This window comes from Thunnus thynnus, chromosome 2 (genome assembly GCF_963924715.1).
Source record: "Thunnus thynnus chromosome 2, fThuThy2.1, whole genome shotgun sequence".
In the NCBI taxonomy this organism is placed as follows: domain Eukaryota; kingdom Metazoa; phylum Chordata; class Actinopteri; order Scombriformes; family Scombridae; genus Thunnus; species Thunnus thynnus.
Window position 1 is genome coordinate 18,637,128 of NC_089518.1, and position 19,896 is coordinate 18,657,023.

Genomic DNA, 19,896 nt, shown 5'->3' on the forward strand with positions numbered 1-19,896 from the left:
CTTAGATGTTTTTGTTAAAGGTGCAGTGTGCAGGATTTGGTGGCATCTAGCGGTGAGGTTGCAACATACTGAATACCCCTCCTCCCCTCCCCTTCCAAGCATGTAGGAGAACCTATGGTGGCTGTGAGAAACACAAAAGGCCCTCTCTGGAGCCAGTGTTTGGTTTGTCCATTCTGGGCTACTGTAGAAACATGGTGGTGCAACATAGTGGCTCCGTGGAAGAGGACCTGCTCCCTCTGTAGATATAAAGGGCTCATTGTAAGGTAACAAAAACACAATGATTCTTATTTTCAAGTGATTATATCTGTTGGAAACTATGGCAATATTTTGTGTGTGGTCGGTAAGGCAGACACAACAATAATGAACATTTGCACATTGGGAAAATTATCCAATACGCTGACACAGCATACTTAACACAGTAGCCATGGTTGTCGCACTTCTTTTCCTTGCTGAGAAGTGGATGTAACTGTGATTTTTTTTTTTAAGTTTGGAATCCAGTGAATGAAATATTTATTAGAGACCCAAATGCAGTTTAAAGCAGTAGGAGAATGCATACCTCCTTGACATACGCAATTTTACAGGATTGCTTGGAGTTGATAATGTATATGCCTGTACTGTACAATCTAACATTGGCTGCAATTGCACAATGCATTAAATAATGATGATAAATAGTTAATGGCAGTTTATGTTAAATAGACCAAATTGGCAACTGGTTACCAAATTTGGTAAATATGATGAAATTTGTTGTCGTGGAAACAAATAAGTGAAAAAGTAATTCACAAAAAACAATTAAAACCCTCGTCATATACATTGAAAACACATTATGGAAGGGATCTTCAAAGGGCCAGTCTGAACAGGAGAAATAATTACTGCAAGAAAAACCTGTTTCAATGTTCACATGACTATTGTTTTAAGACAGGCTTGAAAAATTGTGAACCTATCCTTTCACATGTTTCACATGGCAAGAGAACATTTAACATCAAAGTGTCTTGTGTATATCTATAGTGTTATTGTTGGTGATGGTGTGGAGGGTTCATCAGCCCCAGAGGTTGCAGGGCTGATGAATTCTTGTAAATTTGGCTGTTAGTGCTGCTCTGTTGAATTTTCCAAGAATTATCACAGGAGTCATCAAGTTCCTCAACAATGGTGCACTGAACTTATTGATATAGCTGTCTCCTATTTGGATTCACCGTGGCTTCAGAACCTTGTGCTGCTGTTACACACATGGCATGCACATGGTACCAACTCTTCCCTCAGGTGTTTCTCATACAGTATGTGTAACAAAACAGGCCATTAGTGTCGCAGTCTGACCAGACACTCCATATAAGTATGTGAGATACATTTTATTGTGTTGTAAAACAGGATGAAAGTTGTTTGAACTTACCAGGCAATTCACCTCTTATACAATATATTTTCTTTCTTTCTTCTTTCTTTCCTTTTCTTTCTTTCTTTCTTTCTTTCTTTCTTTCTTTCTTCCTTTCTTTCTTTCTTTCTTTCTTATTTATTAATTTGCATGTCTCAGTCAGAACAGGCATTATAAGGTTGAAGAATGTTTGTTTTACCCGCACATCCGTCAGCTTGTTTTTCCTGTGAAAGTGTGTTATACAAGGCTGAAATCTAGCCAGATGCAAAATACTTTGATAAGACTCTGGCATGAGCCACCTGGCCTAGGGGATATGATGGAGATTTTACAGGTATAGTCAGTACCAGGTCCTGTGAAAAGGAATATACTTGGTATGTGAGATGCTATATTGAGGGTATTACATCGTTTTAACATGAAAGCATTCTGTGTAGGGAAGAAGGCCTCTTTTTTTTTTTTGCAACAAGCCTTCGTGGGATCTAGGTATTCTCCTTTCTACAAGATGTAATGTTAGAAGCTCATGTGCTTTGCCTTTGTGATTAATATAAACTTTCACATCTTTTCAGCTTGTCTTGTAAAGCTGAAGACATGCTGAAACAAGCAGTTTTTTTTGTGGGGTTTTCGCCCACATAGGACACGATTATAGGTATTTAACCACCAGTAAAGATTATACTGTAGAAATAATGTGCATGTGTACCTGCCAGTGATCAATACCTTCCAAAATTCCAATTTATGTAGTTAAATAAGGTTGCATAAATGTGCTTAAGACTCGCTGCTAGATTTACAGCCAAATGAATACTACTACAAACTCCAAGATAATGATTCAAGAATATAAAGGGCAAATATTTGCTGAAACAATAGAGACATACATCAAACGTGATCTAATGGTAGAATTCCATTGGAGCCTCGGGCAGCATACTGTACCAAGCAGTTCTGTCTATGATAGAAAACATATGTCTGCAACCATAAGGTTGGTGAGTGCTGCTTGAATTAGCTCTTCAAAGGAACATACTGGTGGTTTTGCATGTTTTAGTCCATTTGCTGCAGTTTGTGTATTGGCCTACTGTTGACAAGTTTTCTATAGCATATATAGAGATTGTTTTAGAAGAATTTCCTTCATATTTAATTACCTGTTGTGAGGAATTGTTTTAAATACTCTTTCTGTTGATGTGTTTAAGCATCCTCTAACATGCTCCAGTTAGATAAAAATCTGAGTTTGATTCTATGAAACCTCACCCTTCCCTCATGAATATCATGCTTTTCTTCTGCTGGCTCTCAAATGTTAAAGGAGCAGTTCCTTCACTGCTGAGAGTTACATGAGAAGACTGATACCACTCTGTACTGAAGTTATTTGAGAAATTTACAATGTAGTACAAAGTCAGGTTGTGATATGTAGTCACACACAATACTTCTAAGTAGGATCAATCAATTGTTATTTTTTTGACACTGCACATGAGATGTGTTAACAATAAGAAAAATATAGAAAACCTCTGTTGATAAAGTAAACTTGTAAACAACCAGTTGCCTGTTTACGTCCAGCAGATTTGGGGAATCATTAGCATTCATTTGAAGTCGTGTTTCTAGCCACTTGGTGAATGTAGGCCCAGTATTCATCCTCTCTTTAGTGCTGTTTTTGGTCTAGTGTGTTCACTTGTGGGGGAAATATTCTGCTCTTTTTTGCAAAATGCTCCATTATGTTCAGCATCTAGTTGCTATTATATATATTTTCAGTCATTTGGTGTAGAGGTAGCATACAGTGGGATTTTAGGGCTTTTTCACAGAAAACAGCTGCCTGCTGTCAATGGCTGAAAACAACTGATGAGAGTGAATCAAAATAATGAAGTTAAGGGCTGAAAAATGAACCAATGAGGTAAAAGACACCAAAATGCTCTGTTGAGCTGTGGGACTGCAGAGTTGGGTGATAATTCTCTATGGATTAATCACTATGAGCAACGCCTTTCACATACAAGTAGTCATCCATGCTGCTTTTAAGTGTTGTGTTGTGTTTAAACCTGTCTTTGTCCTCAGTTTATTGAATTTTGAATATCAATGAGCATGACAGGAAACCCTTGAAAAGTAGACATAAACAGCATGATAAAAACCTGTTATATTTTTATATCAGTATTTTGCTTGTAATAATAACAATAAAGCATGTTTTGCCTCTTTTTAATGCCTGGTTATGAACTGTAACGTGCCCTGGATCATTTGCTCTAATAATTTATATGAATCCTTTATACAGTATCTGCACATTGTACATTTACAAATGCTTTTTTTTGCTCTTGACAGCATTTAGATTCAATACAATTCACTCAGAAGTCTTCTTTTGTTAAGAAGATGAAAAATTGATCATCTTAACCTGTCTGTTTTGACAACAATGCCGTGTGAGTGTTTTGTGGGAGCTCAAGCCCAGTAATCTTTTCCACACATGCACACACAGGTGACCTGCTAAGACCTGTTGGAAGCAATTGTACAAAATAGCTTACTCATATTGGTCTGCCAAAATACCAACTCTGCAAGAACAGATTTGCCCTTTGTTTGATTCTCCAGAAAATCTGTAAAAAAATACACATTGAATAAGCATGTTAACATGGGTATAAAGCAAGCATGTTAACATTTTTTTAGTCCATATTTTGTTAGTCAACGGCAAGTAGGCAAGAGTTTCTATCAAAACAAAGCCTTGGCATGGAGGACCAAGGCTGATTTGATTTGATTTATGCACTGAAGGATGGTGGCCCAGTCCTTCTGGTCTGTGGATACTGAGGTATGCTTGGAAAGAAAGTGTAGCCTTGAAATAGAAATGTAAAATACTGCTGTGCACTGCATAATGATGGAGAAGGTCTCCTTTTGGGAATGCGAAATCATTATTAAAGAGCACAGCTGAGTGAATGGAGGGATTTTTGTGTGTAATGTTGTTTCTTTGGACTTTGGACCCTGCTCTTACACTCTTGACTGTCAAGATGCAACACATATGCAACAGATTCTTGAGATTTTTCTCTAAAGCTACTCTCAAAAACTTCAGCTCTTTCCTGACCTCGATCTGGGACCTACTCATTTGTATGTTTTGTTATATGGTGTATTTCTCACTATTTTTCTCCCCGACTTAATGTTCTGTCTTAGATGCAACTTATTAAGTATGTTTTATTAATTTATTTCCATTAATTCTCAATTTTGGATAACAGAAATTTAAAGGACCAATGTGTAGGATTTAGTGGCATCTAGCGGTGAGGTTGCAACAAAGTGAATGCTCCTCCCCCTCCACTTCCCCTTACAAGTGTGTAGGAGAACCTATGGTGACCACGAAAACCGCAAAAACACAAAAGGCCCTCTCTAGAGCCAGTGTTTGGTTTGTCCATTCTGGGCTACTGTAGAAACTTGGCAGTGCAACATGGTGGGCTCCATGGATCCGCTCGCTATGTAGATATAAAGGATTCATTCTAAGGTAACAAAAACAACGATTCCTATTTTCAGGTGATTATACACTAATTAAAACATACTTTTGAATATTATATTCTATTTCTGCCAAGTCGTTTCGGCCAGATGCCACAAAATTCTACACACTGCACCTTTAATTCGTGTTTCTTATTTTTAAATGAAAGTTATGAGTTTGAAGAATAAATGGAATCAAAATAATAATTTAAATTTGGTGAGTAGAGAATTAACAGAAATGCCGACAACCCCACCGCACCTCACCCAACGTTGAACCACTACAAACAGAGCAAAGCGAGGTGCAACTCACTGGTATGTTCAGTTGAGTTGTGCTCTGATGTAATTTGATTTCAGTCAACCCCAGAAATGAGAAGCATTTGGGACAGACCAGAAAGATCCGCAACCAGAGAGTAACATGATCCACAATCATGCAACGATAGAAACAAAACTTTATTGTGTTAGTACAAAAGCCTTTCCCCTCAACCTACATACAAAACACAAAGAGGCCCACAGTCTGGATTAGCACCCAACCACTGAGACATACACGAGATACAAACGACAAGAGGCATAAATGAAAATAACACTTTTAAGACAGATAAATGATACTGTACAGTCCTATGTAGATTATTTAAGCAAGATAATTGTCATTTGTTAACACTTTTCTGATATTATTAAGTGTGAAAGGGGGAAACTAAAATACAGTAGCTGCTAATAACACTTAATTCATACAAAGGGTAAACGGTGGTAGCTGATGACTCATTACAATAATTGTCATCTCGTTTAGGAATTACTGGTTGGCTCTTTAAAGGGCAAAGAGAGTGTATATGAAAAGACAGCAGCTTTAATATAGCTGCCCTAGCAGTGGTAAAGTGAAGAATGCTGTGGAAAGAATAGCTTCACCACCATCTGTCAGCTCTAAACAGCAGAGTTTATGTTGACGTTGTCTTCATAGATAGCATTATTTCACTTACTGTGCTTGCAATGTACAACATTCTTCTCAAACAGATATTCACCGACAGATATTTGATCATAAGTTAAAAGCTTGAAATTGTAATTTTTCCAAATTTCCTGACAATATCCCTGAATTCACATGTTAACATTGAAAGGTTCTGGACTGACAAAATGCATAGGAATTGGTTGGAAAAGATCTGTCTAAATACATCTACTGTATGTAAGTATGTAGAACTATATAAAAGAGCTATATAAAACAACATTCAACAATTAACGGTTCAAACTGGAGTGCTATAGACACTTAGATCCAAATTAATTTTCATCTCTTAAAAGAATTAATGTAATTCTGTGTTTCTGAAGTTGTGTTTCTCCCCTCTACACTCATACACAATCGTTCCTCTACAATATAATACAATCACATGATGAGATAAAGAAAGTGGCCTGGTTTGTTTCACAAACACACTATCTTGGGAAATATCCCAACAGCTGTGAAGATGGTTTGAGAAAAACAGTTGTGGCTGGAAGGAGAAATGCTGCTGTGGGTTGGTATTTACAAAATGTACATGTTTTAGAGTGTATCTCCAACACACTTAGTACATTTCTTTGGTAGCCTCTTTAGAGTTGTCATTGGCAGTGACATTGGTGAGCCGGACATTCTCCTGCTCCTTGCTGTTCCGGTCACGTACTTCTCCCTCTACGTGGAAGCCAACCATCACCTGGTAGATCATCACACCAATGATGGTGCCAAGGAATGGGGCAAAAATGGGCACCAAGAACCAGCCGTTTCTGACACTGAGGAGTGAGAAAAAGAGTTAATTATACTATGTTTGTTTTTACTTTGTAGACAGTGAATGAGCACTATGAGAGTGTTTTGAAGAAGTGTTCCATAGACATAAACCATTAGCGGAAAAAATGAATAAAATCTGGGCACGTACGTGAAAACCCCGCTGCCCCATCCAGCTATAGCGGTGAAAAGACGTGGTCCGAGGTCTCTGGCAGGATTGACAGCATAGCCAGAGTTAAAACCCATAGACAATCCAATGACCAGAACCACAAATCCCACAGTGAAGGCTTCCAGCCCTGGGGGGATGGGGTTGTTGTATGGATCGACAATAGCCAGGATACAAACGATCAGCGCTGATGTGCCAATAATCTATGGTGAAAAGGGGTAGATGTAGAGGAAAATGAGAGTTGAATACCTGAATTACATCATGTATATTCTGAAAATTACAATTTAGTGTATGACAGCTGATTCCACATTTCATAAGAGTACCTGATCAAAGAAGGCATTGACAAGGGTGAGATGTTTTCCAGGGTAGGTAGCAAAGATGCCAGCTGTGGCATGTGGCCCAGTCACATTGAAACTCCCAGGATGGTCCCACAGGGCATCTAAAGGGATACAAGTAAGGAAAAATATGGCATATAAAATTTTTGTTTAGACTTGCTGTTTAAACAAAGCACTACATGATTATGTGAAACCTAAAACATAAATCTATTCATATATAGCTGTAACAAGATGAAGAAAACATTTCTTTAAATTTGGCTCCACATCTGGACTCATCCCTTACCGTAATACATGCCAAAAATGATGGCAGCCCCAAAGAAAGCACCAATTGTCTGAAATAGAAAGTACATGGGGAACTTTCTCCAGCGCTCTCTTCCAAGCAGGCACAGGGCAAAGGTCACTGCAGGGTTCAGATGGCCACCTGCAAATGTACATGGTGACAGTATTATAGATCATGAACATATAGTACAACAGCATTACCTGATATAGACAAAAATGCTTTAAATACAGACTCCAGATTTATAAATATAAAATGCAAAGCTGGGTAAAATGTGGCCACGCAAATTGGCCCATCCACCCACAATAAAACCAAATGAATCATTGAAACATCTGATTTAGATAATGGAATCTACAATGAAATATTTGTTTACCTGATACCTGGCCACAGACCAGGATGCCCAAGGTGGCAGCGAAGCCGAAGGCGAAGTTGACAGTAAGAAACATACCATGGGAACCACCGCTCAACACCAGCTGCGCCACAGCACCACAGCCAAACATCTGGAGAGAGAGTAGAAAAACAAGTTAATGCTAAGTCCCAATAACTTACTGTAAAAATAACTTTTGTTCCTGAGGCAGAGACAGCAAGTAATCTAATGATTGTTAATGTGATATGTGTGATTTTAAAATTAAATCTTTTTAAATATGGTCTGGTATTAAGTAAAATTAAATTTAACTTTATGTTCTGTCAAGGTGCCTGTTCTATGTATTCTTAGAAAATGATATCCTTTTAACATGAGGAGGCACATTAGGGTTTCAGCAAGTTCCACTAAAAGGTTTTGCACACCACACACTTTATTCAGTATCTCAGTGTTGTACAAACCCCCCCAAAACAAAACAAAAAAAAATAATTTAGTACTTTGTCAGCCAGTCAAGGTCAAGCCAAGGGGTGAATGTGATCATTATCAGTGAGTCCAGTGAAACAAAGACCCATTAAACAAGCTCTATTCAGAATTAAAGGAGCTCTATGGTGTTCATAATGGGACACAGGAGTACAGTATGCTGTATGTGCAGAAAGGTCACTGTAGTGACCTTGATTGGGGGAGACTGTTACTCCCAAGCGGATTTATCTAGGAAGGAGGAAAAAATATGGTTCATTCCCATTTTGAATGAGTGAAAAAGAAGGGAAATGTACATAACTCTGTCAAAAGAAGAAGGTTTTACAGAATGCAGTAAATGCAGCAACAGTATTGCCAAGCATATACCATACTGTACATTCTGCATACTCTGTGATTATGTGTTTATGTTTGTGTATCCCTGTGTTCTCTTTGTTATGTTGGCAGAAGTGTGTGGTCCATGCTTGCTCTGCTGAGCCCGCTGATGAAGAGGCTTTTCAGTCAGACCACAGGACTCAGATGTTGAGGTTAGCTTGAGGGAACCACACTCAGAGGGACTGGCACCTGAGGGGCTATCATCATCACTGGGCCCAGTCTAAACTCTTTTCCACCCCGATGAGACCAACCATTACTGGAAAAATGCTATATAAATCATGCCCCATGGTAGAATTGTGCTTAGCTGTTTTGTTTGTGGAGTGTGAGTGAATGTCTCCCTGATGTTATGCCATGATGGGCTTGTGGGATGTGGAAATAGAAATGCAAAAACTCTGGATTTTTCAGTTCACAGTGTTTTTCCAAACGTCAGACGCATCAGATTGCAAATGATGGGCCGTTCACTTGCAAGTGCCAACTTACTTACGTAGATCAAATTCCTCCAGAAAAGTCTCATTTAAATCCAACACTGAATTCAGGACAAATTAGTATTATTCCTGAGTGTGTGTTCACTCTGTTCAAGAATTTCAGCCACTTACTACGTTGCTGTTATAATGTTGTAGTTACTTAACTGCACCCCACCACTTCCCCAAACAACATTGAACCGGCTGATTCAGCTGGTCATGCATCTGTGGAGCTACTCCCAGCTTTTAGCACAGCTGGGAAGCTTATAAAAATCCCACAGCCTACTGAAACACACATTTGGCATTTGTTTAAGAGCTGAAGGCAAAAAAGAAATTGCTGGGCTGGAACCTGTCTCTAAATCACTAGCTTTGTGATCTTTTCAAATTTAGGATGAAGAGCCTCAGAAGCCCCCCTACAGCTATGATCCAAGCTAAAGCAGGGGAACAGTAGTTTGAAGTGGGAGAGACATTTCATTTTGTGAGTGCAGTGAGAGGTTAACTGTACATGAAAGAGTATCCTGACACTTTTTGTTTTTCAGCTCAGTCCTTACTTTATGAAAAAACAGTTACAGCCCAGTATCTGTCTATAGGTGACCTTTGAGGACATCTTTTCAAAGTCATTTTAGATTACGTGACTGACCTGATACTACACATTCTACTGCTTGAGTCTGAACTATTTGCTGAAAACATCCAAACTCACTTTGACAACATCAGCCAGTGGCCAAAAAGTCAATTACCCCATCAAAAGCTTTTTTTCAGCACTGGATTGTGAAACATCTGATTAAATGATTGCAAAAAGTTGCTAGGAGCTATTGACTGTGTGCCAAGAAAGCCAAAATGTATTGATTCTAAGAGACGCACTCACACACACACACACAACCTTGCATGTTACCCATCTTTCCAAGTAATCCTTTACTAATTGCTGATTAATCATAAACTGCTTGCTTCATTTTCTTTGTCACAAGCAGAAAAATGTATTGACAGGATTTTATACCTGGAGAGAAGATGGTAAGCAAAGATAACGACAGAGCAAGAGAGAGAGACTTCTGTAATTGCTGATGAGAGGAAGTAAAATTATGTCTGGCATGTTACCTATTGTTCTGCCTCTGACCCTCCCAGAGCTGCCACTGACATGTGTCACCTATTAAACAACTGCACCACACCTTTCTGTCGCATCAGTAGTCACGACACATGCTAAAACGTCACACAAACTAAAAAATTGTTTCACACCACAAACCAATGTATTTACTTGTTAACATATTAAAACCAAGCTACTTGAAATTATGACTACGTCATGCAAGTTGCTTCATATGAATGTTTTTTTTTTTTTACATGGACTTCAATTATGTATTAAAATAAAATGCTCTCTTAAATTAATGACATAATGCTACGCCTTCATATGCTGTTGTGTCAATCACTGTAGATAAAAGAGTGAGTCATCCAACTTTGAGCCACCCAATGAATGTTACCTTTAGCTTACTTACTAAACTGGTTGTATTTAAAGTACGGTATCAACTTATAACAGCTGTAAGGCTGTTTGTTTGGTTTTTTAATCAGGGCAGATAGCACAGAGTCTGGATTCATTTCACTCAGTCAACAAAAGACAGTTTCTATTTCTCCTACTGAGCAATGTTCTGATGCTGCTTTTAATCTGAAGCACCTTTTATGACTGATTCTGGGTGAAGAGCTACTATTCAATTATGTCTGTTGGTATGTGGTAAATACGGCAAAAAATGAATAGTTACTGATGTTTAAATGGGGAATTCGTAGCTAAACACTGGTGATGCACGTGAACGCTCTCACACATGGACACACATACACAGACTGAGCTCCCTGTAACATCGTAAAAGGATGTTATGAGGATTTGGATCCCGGATCCCAGCCCGGAGCAAATATTGTTGTGTATATCGCAAATATGTTACTGTCCACAGTGCATGCAGTCCTGAACAACCTGTTACTTACCTGTTTGCAATGCACTCAGTTTGCCAGCGCAAGTTAGCTTAGCAATTTAGAGAGTAATCACTGGCTCTCTTTAATACAAAGAGTGTCACTTTACTCCCTTTGAAGTCTTTGTGTGGCTGATTAATTACATGCAGTTTCTTTTGCAATCATTCCTCAACTCTTTGAACATGGCAAACTCGTAGAAAAATAGCTGTCATATAGAAAGTAACTGATGATCATATTGCAACATCAATAAATAGAAAAATTGAATATAACAAATAACATAGAGTATATTACAATATATGAACTTGGTAAACTTTTCACTCAAAACTTTTTCAGCAGCTTTTTCTTCTTTTTCTGTTTCTGTCTATTTCAGCATGCGGTGATACAATGTAAGTTCCATGCATACACACACTTGAACAAACACACACTTACCACAAGGATGAGGGTGCCAAGACACTCTGCCAGGGCCTGACGAAGCAGGAGGTTACGGATCTGGAAGAACCGGGCCAGTTTTTCCAAATACACCTTCTGTCTGCTCATGTTTTCTTGATAGTAGCTGAGTGGACTATGAAGAGACAGGCAGCGTGGGTAGACAGGTTTTTGCTGAGTGGCTGTGAAGCTGGGAGGACCGGGCCCCTCTTATAGAAAGATGGACTGGGCTGGTACCATGCCTGAGCTCAGCCCAACCCTCTGCACCACGCCTCCCCTCTTGTCATGGTGTGATTCACACACCGTTTGGTTTTCTCAACAGGCTTCTCTCTCTCTCACTCTCTCTTTCACACAAACACACACACACACACACACACACACGCTTTTACACTGCTATACCTGTGTGCACCTTCATTGACCTCATTCATTCTGTAACCCGAACCCTCAGCCTCCCTGACACATGCCTATCCATAACTAAAGTTTACCTGAATATAATCCTATTCTCACATTCGCTTATATAAAGTTCTGGCGATTATTCATCTAGAAGTTAGATTTATAAATAAGTTTGACTTAAACAGGCTTACAGCACCTCCTAACTTGTAAGAGTTGGGAACAGACCTTGAGATCAGGAAGCTACAGGAACAGAAAAACAGTAAAGAGCCAGCGGATGATGCTTCCGCTCTCTCCCTCGGCAATAGATTTAGAAAAGGCAGTTTTATAACAGGTTTCATAACCACTTCATGGCCTTCTCTGTATTTGGTGACATGCATGTATCTTATCCTGTTTGATTTAAAATTGACGTTGTATATACAGTATATTTAATTTACGTCAATGTACCTGTTTTATTATAGTGTAGAGAGATTAACCTACAAAAATAAAACCATACACCTTTAATTTAAAATCAATTTATACTTACAGTATGCCAACTAAAATCAACTGAATCCTACCTTTCCCCTTAATTTTATACATTTGTCATTTGAGTTTTGAGTCAGTTCCACTTCTAAATTATGCAAATAAATCTCGTATAGAAAAGCATACAGGCAGAAAGGAGAAGCATCTGCACTGCAACATCCTGTTTAAATGTATCTCTTAACTCAAGTTTGGGTAACACTTCCTATGACACCCATGTCTATAATGCATTATAAACATACTAACAATGCGTTATAATCTTCTTATAGTACTGTACAATTATAGTTATAAGCACTCATAAATTTCATAATGCTTTATAACAATAATCATAACACATTATAAAGAATTTTAAGATGACTTATAAGGTCAAGGTCATAATACTTCAAAATTGCTCACTGTCAATTTTTTTATGCAAGGATCACAGTGTATTGTAATTCTCAGTGAAATGTGTCTTTAGAGTTAGCTTTTGGGAAACATCACATTAGTGAAATGTAAATGTCCATCATTCAGTTGTTCATCATCAGAAAGTTGTGTCAAATTGGGGTACTCAACTCCTTGTCTGTTATGACCCATTAAACAAATAAACTAATTTTACAATGTTCTGTGTTGTTCTTAGATAGATTTAATGATATTTTTTTCACTTACTTAAAGCAAATAATGATCACTTGTACCAGCTTGTAATGTATTATATGTAACGGGTATAGGTTGGACCCAATAGCAGCACAAATGACACGGGTCTAAACTTTGCAGTCTTTATTTCACACGAAGTCAGGGCAATATTAGCACGGTCAGAGAAACACAGTTGTTGAACCCCGATCTTCCACTCCCACAGCAGACAAAGACCAGGGAACAGGCAGGCAGAACTCAGAGTCAGGGACAGAAGGCTGGTGGGTTTACCGGGGCAGAGACGAGGGGCGATGGTCGAAGACAAGCTGATCAGAAACCGGGAAGGCAGTCCAGTGAAGATAGCAAGATGACTGAGCATAGTAGCGTAGACAATCTGACAAGGAGGGAGTGGGCCGAGGCAGCTTATATACTGGCTGATTGCAGATGATGAGCAGGTGGGAGCGCCAGGTGAAGGTGGTTGAACTAATGAGGGGTGTGGCAGAGCAGAGAGTGAGACTGAATGATTGGATGATTGGATGATTCCCACAGCAACAGGTGAGGGGGAGAGCAGACTCTGACAGAACCCTCCCCTCAAGGGATGGCTCCCGACATCCCAAAAAAGGAACTATAAACAGGGCAGGAGATGGGACTACAACTCCTGGGAGTCGGACCAGTCCATTTCCTCAGCCGGGTGGGTGGAGGGGGTCTGGTGGAGGGATTCTCCATCATCTGTAGCTTCCCCCAAGGAACGGTCCCCCAGAGGCCGGTCTGGTGGAGGCAAAGTGCGGGCTCCCCGACGGGCAGGCATTTTAGCTGGCTGGTCAGGATGACACCGATGAAAATCAGCAATGAGGTTGGAGTCGACGATGAAACGAGCAGGAACCCAGGATCTCTCTTCTGGGCCATACCCCTCCCAGTCCACCAAGTACTGAAGGCCTCTCCCCCGCCGGCGGGAGCGCATCAGGCGATGCACCGTGTAGACTGGACCCCCGTCAACAATGCGTGGAGGAGGTGGTGGCGGTGCTGCAGGGACCAAGGGACTGTCATGGACCGGCTTCACCTTGGAAACATGGAAGGTTGGATGGACGCGCATAGAGCGCGGGAGCTTCAACCGTACTGCAACGGGGTTGATGACTTTCTGTATAGTGAAGGGTCCAATGTGTTTAGGTGCCATCTTCCTGGATTCCACATGGAGGGGCAGGTCTCGGGTGGAGAGCCACACTCGCTGACCCGCTTGGTAAGTAGGTGCAGGGGTGCGGCGGCGGTTGGCGGCGGCAGTGTAGCGGTCCACAGACCGAAGGAGGATGGAACGGGCCCGGAGCCAGGTTCTGCGGCAGCGGCGGATGAAGGCTTGGACAGACGGGCAGGAAACCTCCTTCTCCTGGGTGGGGAACAACGGTGGTTGATAGCCGTATGCACATTGGAAAGGAGAGAGGCCGGTGGCAGAGCAGATGAGGGAGTTGTGGGCATATTCTACCCACAACAGCTGTGAGGACCAGGAGGAGGGGTTCTGGGAGGCCATGCACCGCAGGGCCGTTTCCAACTCCTGGTTCATGCGCTCCGTTTGCCCATTGGTCTGAGGGTGGAAGCCGGAGGACAGACTGGCGGTGGCACCCAGGAGACTGCAGAACTCTCTCCAAAAAACAGAGGCAAATTGAGGCCCACGGTCTGACACCACATCGACAGGGAGGCCATGAAGACGGAATATGTGGAGCAGGACCAACTGAGCAGTTCTCTTGGCTGAAGGGAGCTTGGGCAGAGGCACAAAGTGGGCCATTTTACTGAAGCGGTCCACAATGGTCAGGATGACAGTATGGCCTTCAGAAGAGGGAAGGCCTGTCACAAAGTCCATGGAGATGTGGGACCACGGGCGGTGGGGAACAGGAAGAGGCTGCAGAAGTCCTGCTGGGGCTCGGCGGGAGGTCTTGTGTTGATTACAGACCGGGCAGGCTTTGACGAAGTCCTGGGTGTCCTCTTTCAAGCTGGGCCACCAGAAGCGCTGGAGGAGGGCGTGCTGTGTCCGTCGAGCACCAGGGTGGCAGGAGAGCTTGGAGGAGTGGGCCCACTGCAGCACCTCTGACCTCAAGGCTGGAGGGACGAACAAGCAGTTTGGCGGGCAGGAGCTGGGACCAGGCTCCTGCCCGCCAAACTGCTTGTTCGTCCCTCAGCCGCTGCTTTCACCCTCTCCTCGATGTCCCAGGTCACCGCGGCGATAAGACAGGACCCAGGGAGGATGGGCTCTGGCCCCTTTCCAGATTCCTCCGCTCTCTGGAATTGCCGGGACAGGGCATCGGGCTTGGCATTACGAGACCCAGGGCGGTAGGAGAGGGTGAAGTTGAACCGGGCAAAGAACAGGCACCAACGGGCTTGGCGGGAATTCAGTCTCTTAGCCGATCGGATGTACTCCAAGTTCTTGTGGTCAGTCCAGACCAGAAAAGGCTCTTTGGTACCCTCCAACCAATGCCGCCACTCTTCAAGAGCCATCTTCACCGCCAGCAGCTCTCTGTTGCCAATATCATAATTCCTCTCGGCAGGCGACAAACGCCGAGAGAAGAAGGCACATGGGTGGAGCTTCTGGTCAGTGGCAGAGCGCTGGGACAGGACAGCCCCTATCCCCACATCAGAGGCATCCACCTCCACAATGAACTGGCGATTAGGGTCGGGCATCTGAAGGATGGGTGCTGAGGTGAACCGTGTCTTGAGAGTTTGGAAGGCTTTGTCAGTGGAAGGTGACCACTGAAAAGGCACCTTGGAGGAGGTCAGGGCGGTGAGAGGAGCTGCCACGGAGCTGTAATTGCGGATGAAGCGGCGGTAGAAATTGGCAAAACCCAGGAAGCACTGAAGCTGTTTGCGGGACTCAGGAACAGGCCAGGAGGTGACGGCAGAGACTTTAGCTGGGTCCATCTGTACACTGTCTTTTGCGACTATGTACCCCAGGAAGGACACTGAGGAGGCATGGAACTCACACTTCTCAGCTTTAACAAACAGGGAGTTCTCAAGGAGGCGCTGGAGGACGGCTTGGACATGGTGAATGTGATCATCTCTGGACTGGGAGAAGATGAGAATGTCATCCAGGTAGACAAAGACAAACCGGTTGAGCATGTCTCGAAGAATGTCGTTTACCAGGGCCTGGAAGACGGCGGGGGCATTGGTGAGGCCGAATGGCATGACGAGGTACTCGTAGTGCCCTGTCGGGGTGTTGAAGGCCGTCTTCCACTCGTCTCCCTCTCTGATGCGGACAAGGTGATAGGCGTTGCGTAGGTCAAGCTTGGTGAAAATGGTGGCCCCCTGGAGCAGCTCGAAGGCGGAGGAGATGAGTGGCAGCGGGTACCTGTTCTTGATAGTGATGTCATTTAACCCTCGGTAGTCAATGCAGGGTCTCAGGGTCTTGTCCTTCTTCTCCACGAAGAAAAAACCCGCCCCGGCAGGAGAGGAAGAAGGACGGATGAGACCCGCAGCCAGAGAGTCATTGATATAAGTCTCCATGGCCTTTCTCTCGGGCTCAGACAAGGAGTACAGGCGCCCCTTGGGGGGTGAAGTCCCAGGCAAGAGGTCAATAGCGCAGTCGTAGGGACGGTGCGGAGGCAGAGATGTGGCTTTGGCTTTACTGAAGACCAGGCGGAAGTCATGGTACTCCGGCGGCACCCTGGAGAGATCGGGCGAGGAGCTGGGGCTGGGGGAGTGAAGTGGCAAGGAGGCTTGCTGCAGGCACCTGAGATGACAGGAGGGGCTCCACCCTTGAATGGCCCCCGTGACCCAGTCGATGTGAGGGTTGTGAAGACGGAGCCAAGGATACCCCAGGATGAGAGGCAGACGGAGTGAGCTCAGGATGTGAAACTGGATTGTTTCATGGTGGTTGCCAGAGAGCAGCAGATGGACAGGGGAGGTTTGATGTGTGACGCTGCCCAAGATGTGTCCATCTAGGGCTCTAGCGGGAACCGGTTGTGGCAAGGGAACCCGCCCGAGCCCCAACTGAAGGGCCAGCTCCTCGTCAATGATGCAGGCATCAGCCCCAGAGTCAATGAAGGTAGCCATGGTGTGGGGACCGTCCGGAAGGAGGAGCCGGGCCTGGAGCAGAGCTCTTTGGGGACGGGGAGACACTAGGGAAGTTGGGCTCACCAGGATCTCCCCCATTACTGATGAGCCCTGGCTTTTGCTGGACATCTCGAGATGAAGTGCCCTGCTGCTCCACAGTAAAGGCAGAGGTTGGCCTTACGGCGATGCTCCTTCTCCTCTGGGGTGAGGGAGGTGCGTCCCAGCTGCATAGGCTCAGGAACCCCTGTCTGCAGAGCTGAGGAGGAGGCAGAGTTGGCTGCGACGGCACCCCCATGGGAGCGGGACGGCAGAGGGCGATGGCCTCCCCCTTGACGCTTCTCTCGTCGCCGGGCCTGGATGCGGAGGTCGATGCGGGTGGCCAACTCAACCACCCCATCCAACGTGGTGGGCAGGTCATGGGAAACCAGTTCATCCTTGATGTAGTCGGCCAACCCGTGGAGGAATGCGTCACAGAGGGCCGAGTTGTTCCACTTGCTTCGGCTGGCTCTGGTGCGAAAGTCTATGGAGTAGTCTGCCACTGTTCTCTCGCCCTGTTTCAGTCCAATCAGACCTCCGATTGCCTCAGGACCACAGGTATCCAAGCCCTCCCCCTCACCTGTTCCCACAGCAACAGGTGAGGGGGAGAGCAGACTCTGACATTATATCTGCTTATACCTCAGGAGTTTCATTGCTTAACTTAAAGCACCCAATGACCACTTAGAGTAACTTATAATCACATTATAATGCATCATAACAGTGATTACAATGCATAATAAAATTGTTATAATGTATCACAACTATGAGAATTATAATACACTATGAATGAAAAAAAATGTCAGTGAGTGACCAGCAATTATGAAGTGTTATGATACTTGACCTTATAAGTCATTATAAAATGCTTTGTAATGTGTTATAATTATTGTTATAAAGTATTATGAATATTTATGAGTGCTTATAGCGATAATTATACAGTGCTATAAGCAGATTATAACACATTATGTATGTAAGTATGTTTATAATGCATTGTGGACATGGGCGTCATAGAAAGTGTTACCTAAGTTTTTACCATAAACTAACTAATCTTTAAAATCAACATAATCTGAACTCTATCCCTAAACCAAAGTCCAAATCTTGAAGTTGCCCCTTTAAGGTGCCAAATGTCCTTAACTTGGACGTTCCACCTTCTTGTGAAGACATTTTGGTCCTCATAAGTGTACAAGTAAAAGACACACATAACTGTAATGTAAACCTGTTTGCGGCCCATACTTGTTCATTCCCACCGGTAGACACACATTTTTCTCTTTTCCCTTTCTGTCCCTCACCTTGTTTTCTCTGACCTGTTCTTTTGTTCCTCATCTGAAACTTCATCACCACATATTATGCCTTCTTTGTCTGGTTTCAATAGCGGTGTGAGAACATTTTTACTTTTAAAAGCCCACAGCTATGCCTCTATCAGTAGGAATCAGGGTACCATTTCTTTACTGTGTTTGGAGTTCTTTTGTTCTGTTTAGACCCTGCCTATTTTGTTGTGACAGTAGAGCACATTATCACCTTGGCTCACCTGAATATTAAACTGTAAAACAACACTGTGAGCACATCTGTACTTCTCTATCTGAAGGAGAATTCAGACTGGCTTTGCATACTTCAACATTTCCATTTCAATGTTTCCAATTTCCATTTCCATTTAAATTCACTGTTACCAATAAAATAAATGCTTAGTCAGAATAATTGTATCATACAGAATGTATCTCAATAAAAACACTGGCTCAGCAAATTATACATACATTATGTGACATGTTTCATTGTTTAAGGACCCTGAGGCAGTCTGAGTCATATCAATAACAACGCTGGCATCAATCATCTGCGTCATGAATGTTGCGCAACTGTTCACATTGAACTGTTCCAATGTAGTCTTCAGAGAGAAGGGAGGTAGACAAGACGATGACAAGTTCATGAAATATGTGAGTACTATCTTCTAAGGATGTTACATCTTTTCTCGATAAGCTACTTAAACGCATATCTTGAAATTATACTCCATTTCCCAATACTCTAAACACAAATGCATAATTGCACATTCATCTTCAATCAACTTCAGACCTCTGCGTCAAAACCAAACTCTCCACTCAAAACCATGTAATTTTATATCTAAACCCAACTTTGCCTTCGGGCATCACACATCAAATACACACACACACACACACACACACACACACACACATACACTACAACATAGCAATTACACACTGGTGAGATCAATTCGGAACAGTACTGTAAAAACCTGTTACTGCAATGAATAATGGTGCTTATCGTTTTCCCCCAGAACAACCTCTTTACATGATGAACACAATATAAAGACACAACACATGTATACATTTTCAAAAAATTGAATTCCTCAATGTACTGTAATAATGCTGAAATTGAGTGAAAAAGTAAATGTACTGTAAAAATATGCAACTGATAAAAATGTAGAATACAGTAAAATAATTTTAATGTATTTACAAATATAAACCAATGAAAAAAACACATAAAGAAAGAAATCACATTTATTCTGCCTCAGGTCTTTGTAGATCGATTGTTCCAAAACAAGTGAACTGACCCACAGCCCTGTTATCTATCTATCCTGATGTTCTGATTGGTGTGTGAACAATTTTGTGTTTCCACCTGGAGAATTGTGTGTTAATTGGGTTCCAGCTGTGATGACTTGAGTGGATGATACTGGATGCCAGCGCTTTCTAAATGAGCACGTGAGTGAAAACAGGGGAATAGTGTTTATAGTTTTGGAAAATGGGTAGATGGCATCATGGTCTGGGAAGTTAACAGGCCCAGTTATGATGTGTAAGCAATCCAGACAAAAGTGTAACTGGAAATCGGACCTTGGGGGTAGGTTTGTATATGATTCATGTTGATGCAAGTAAGGTGAATATGACACATCACACAGAGGAATTTGGTAAGACTATATCTCAGTTACTTTTCACATAGTAGCTCAACATCGTAGGTGTGATC

At 42.5% G+C, this 19,896-nt stretch overlaps 1 protein-coding gene across 1 annotated transcript; it reads right to left on the reverse strand.

The window, feature by feature from the left end:
• Positions 1 to 5,217: 5,217 nt before the first annotated feature.
• Positions 5,218 to 11,511, reverse strand: LOC137195398 (aquaporin-3-like). Its single transcript, XM_067607732.1, has 6 exons — positions 11,347 to 11,511; positions 7,673 to 7,799; positions 7,306 to 7,443; positions 7,011 to 7,126; positions 6,673 to 6,890; positions 5,218 to 6,529 (listed from the first exon to the last, which is right to left on the reverse strand). Exons 1-6 carry the CDS (start codon positions 11,452 to 11,454, stop codon positions 6,328 to 6,330), a joined length of 909 nt encoding a protein of 302 aa, XP_067463833.1. The 5' UTR covers positions 11,455 to 11,511; the 3' UTR covers positions 5,218 to 6,327.
• Positions 11,512 to 19,896: the final 8,385 nt, after the last annotated feature.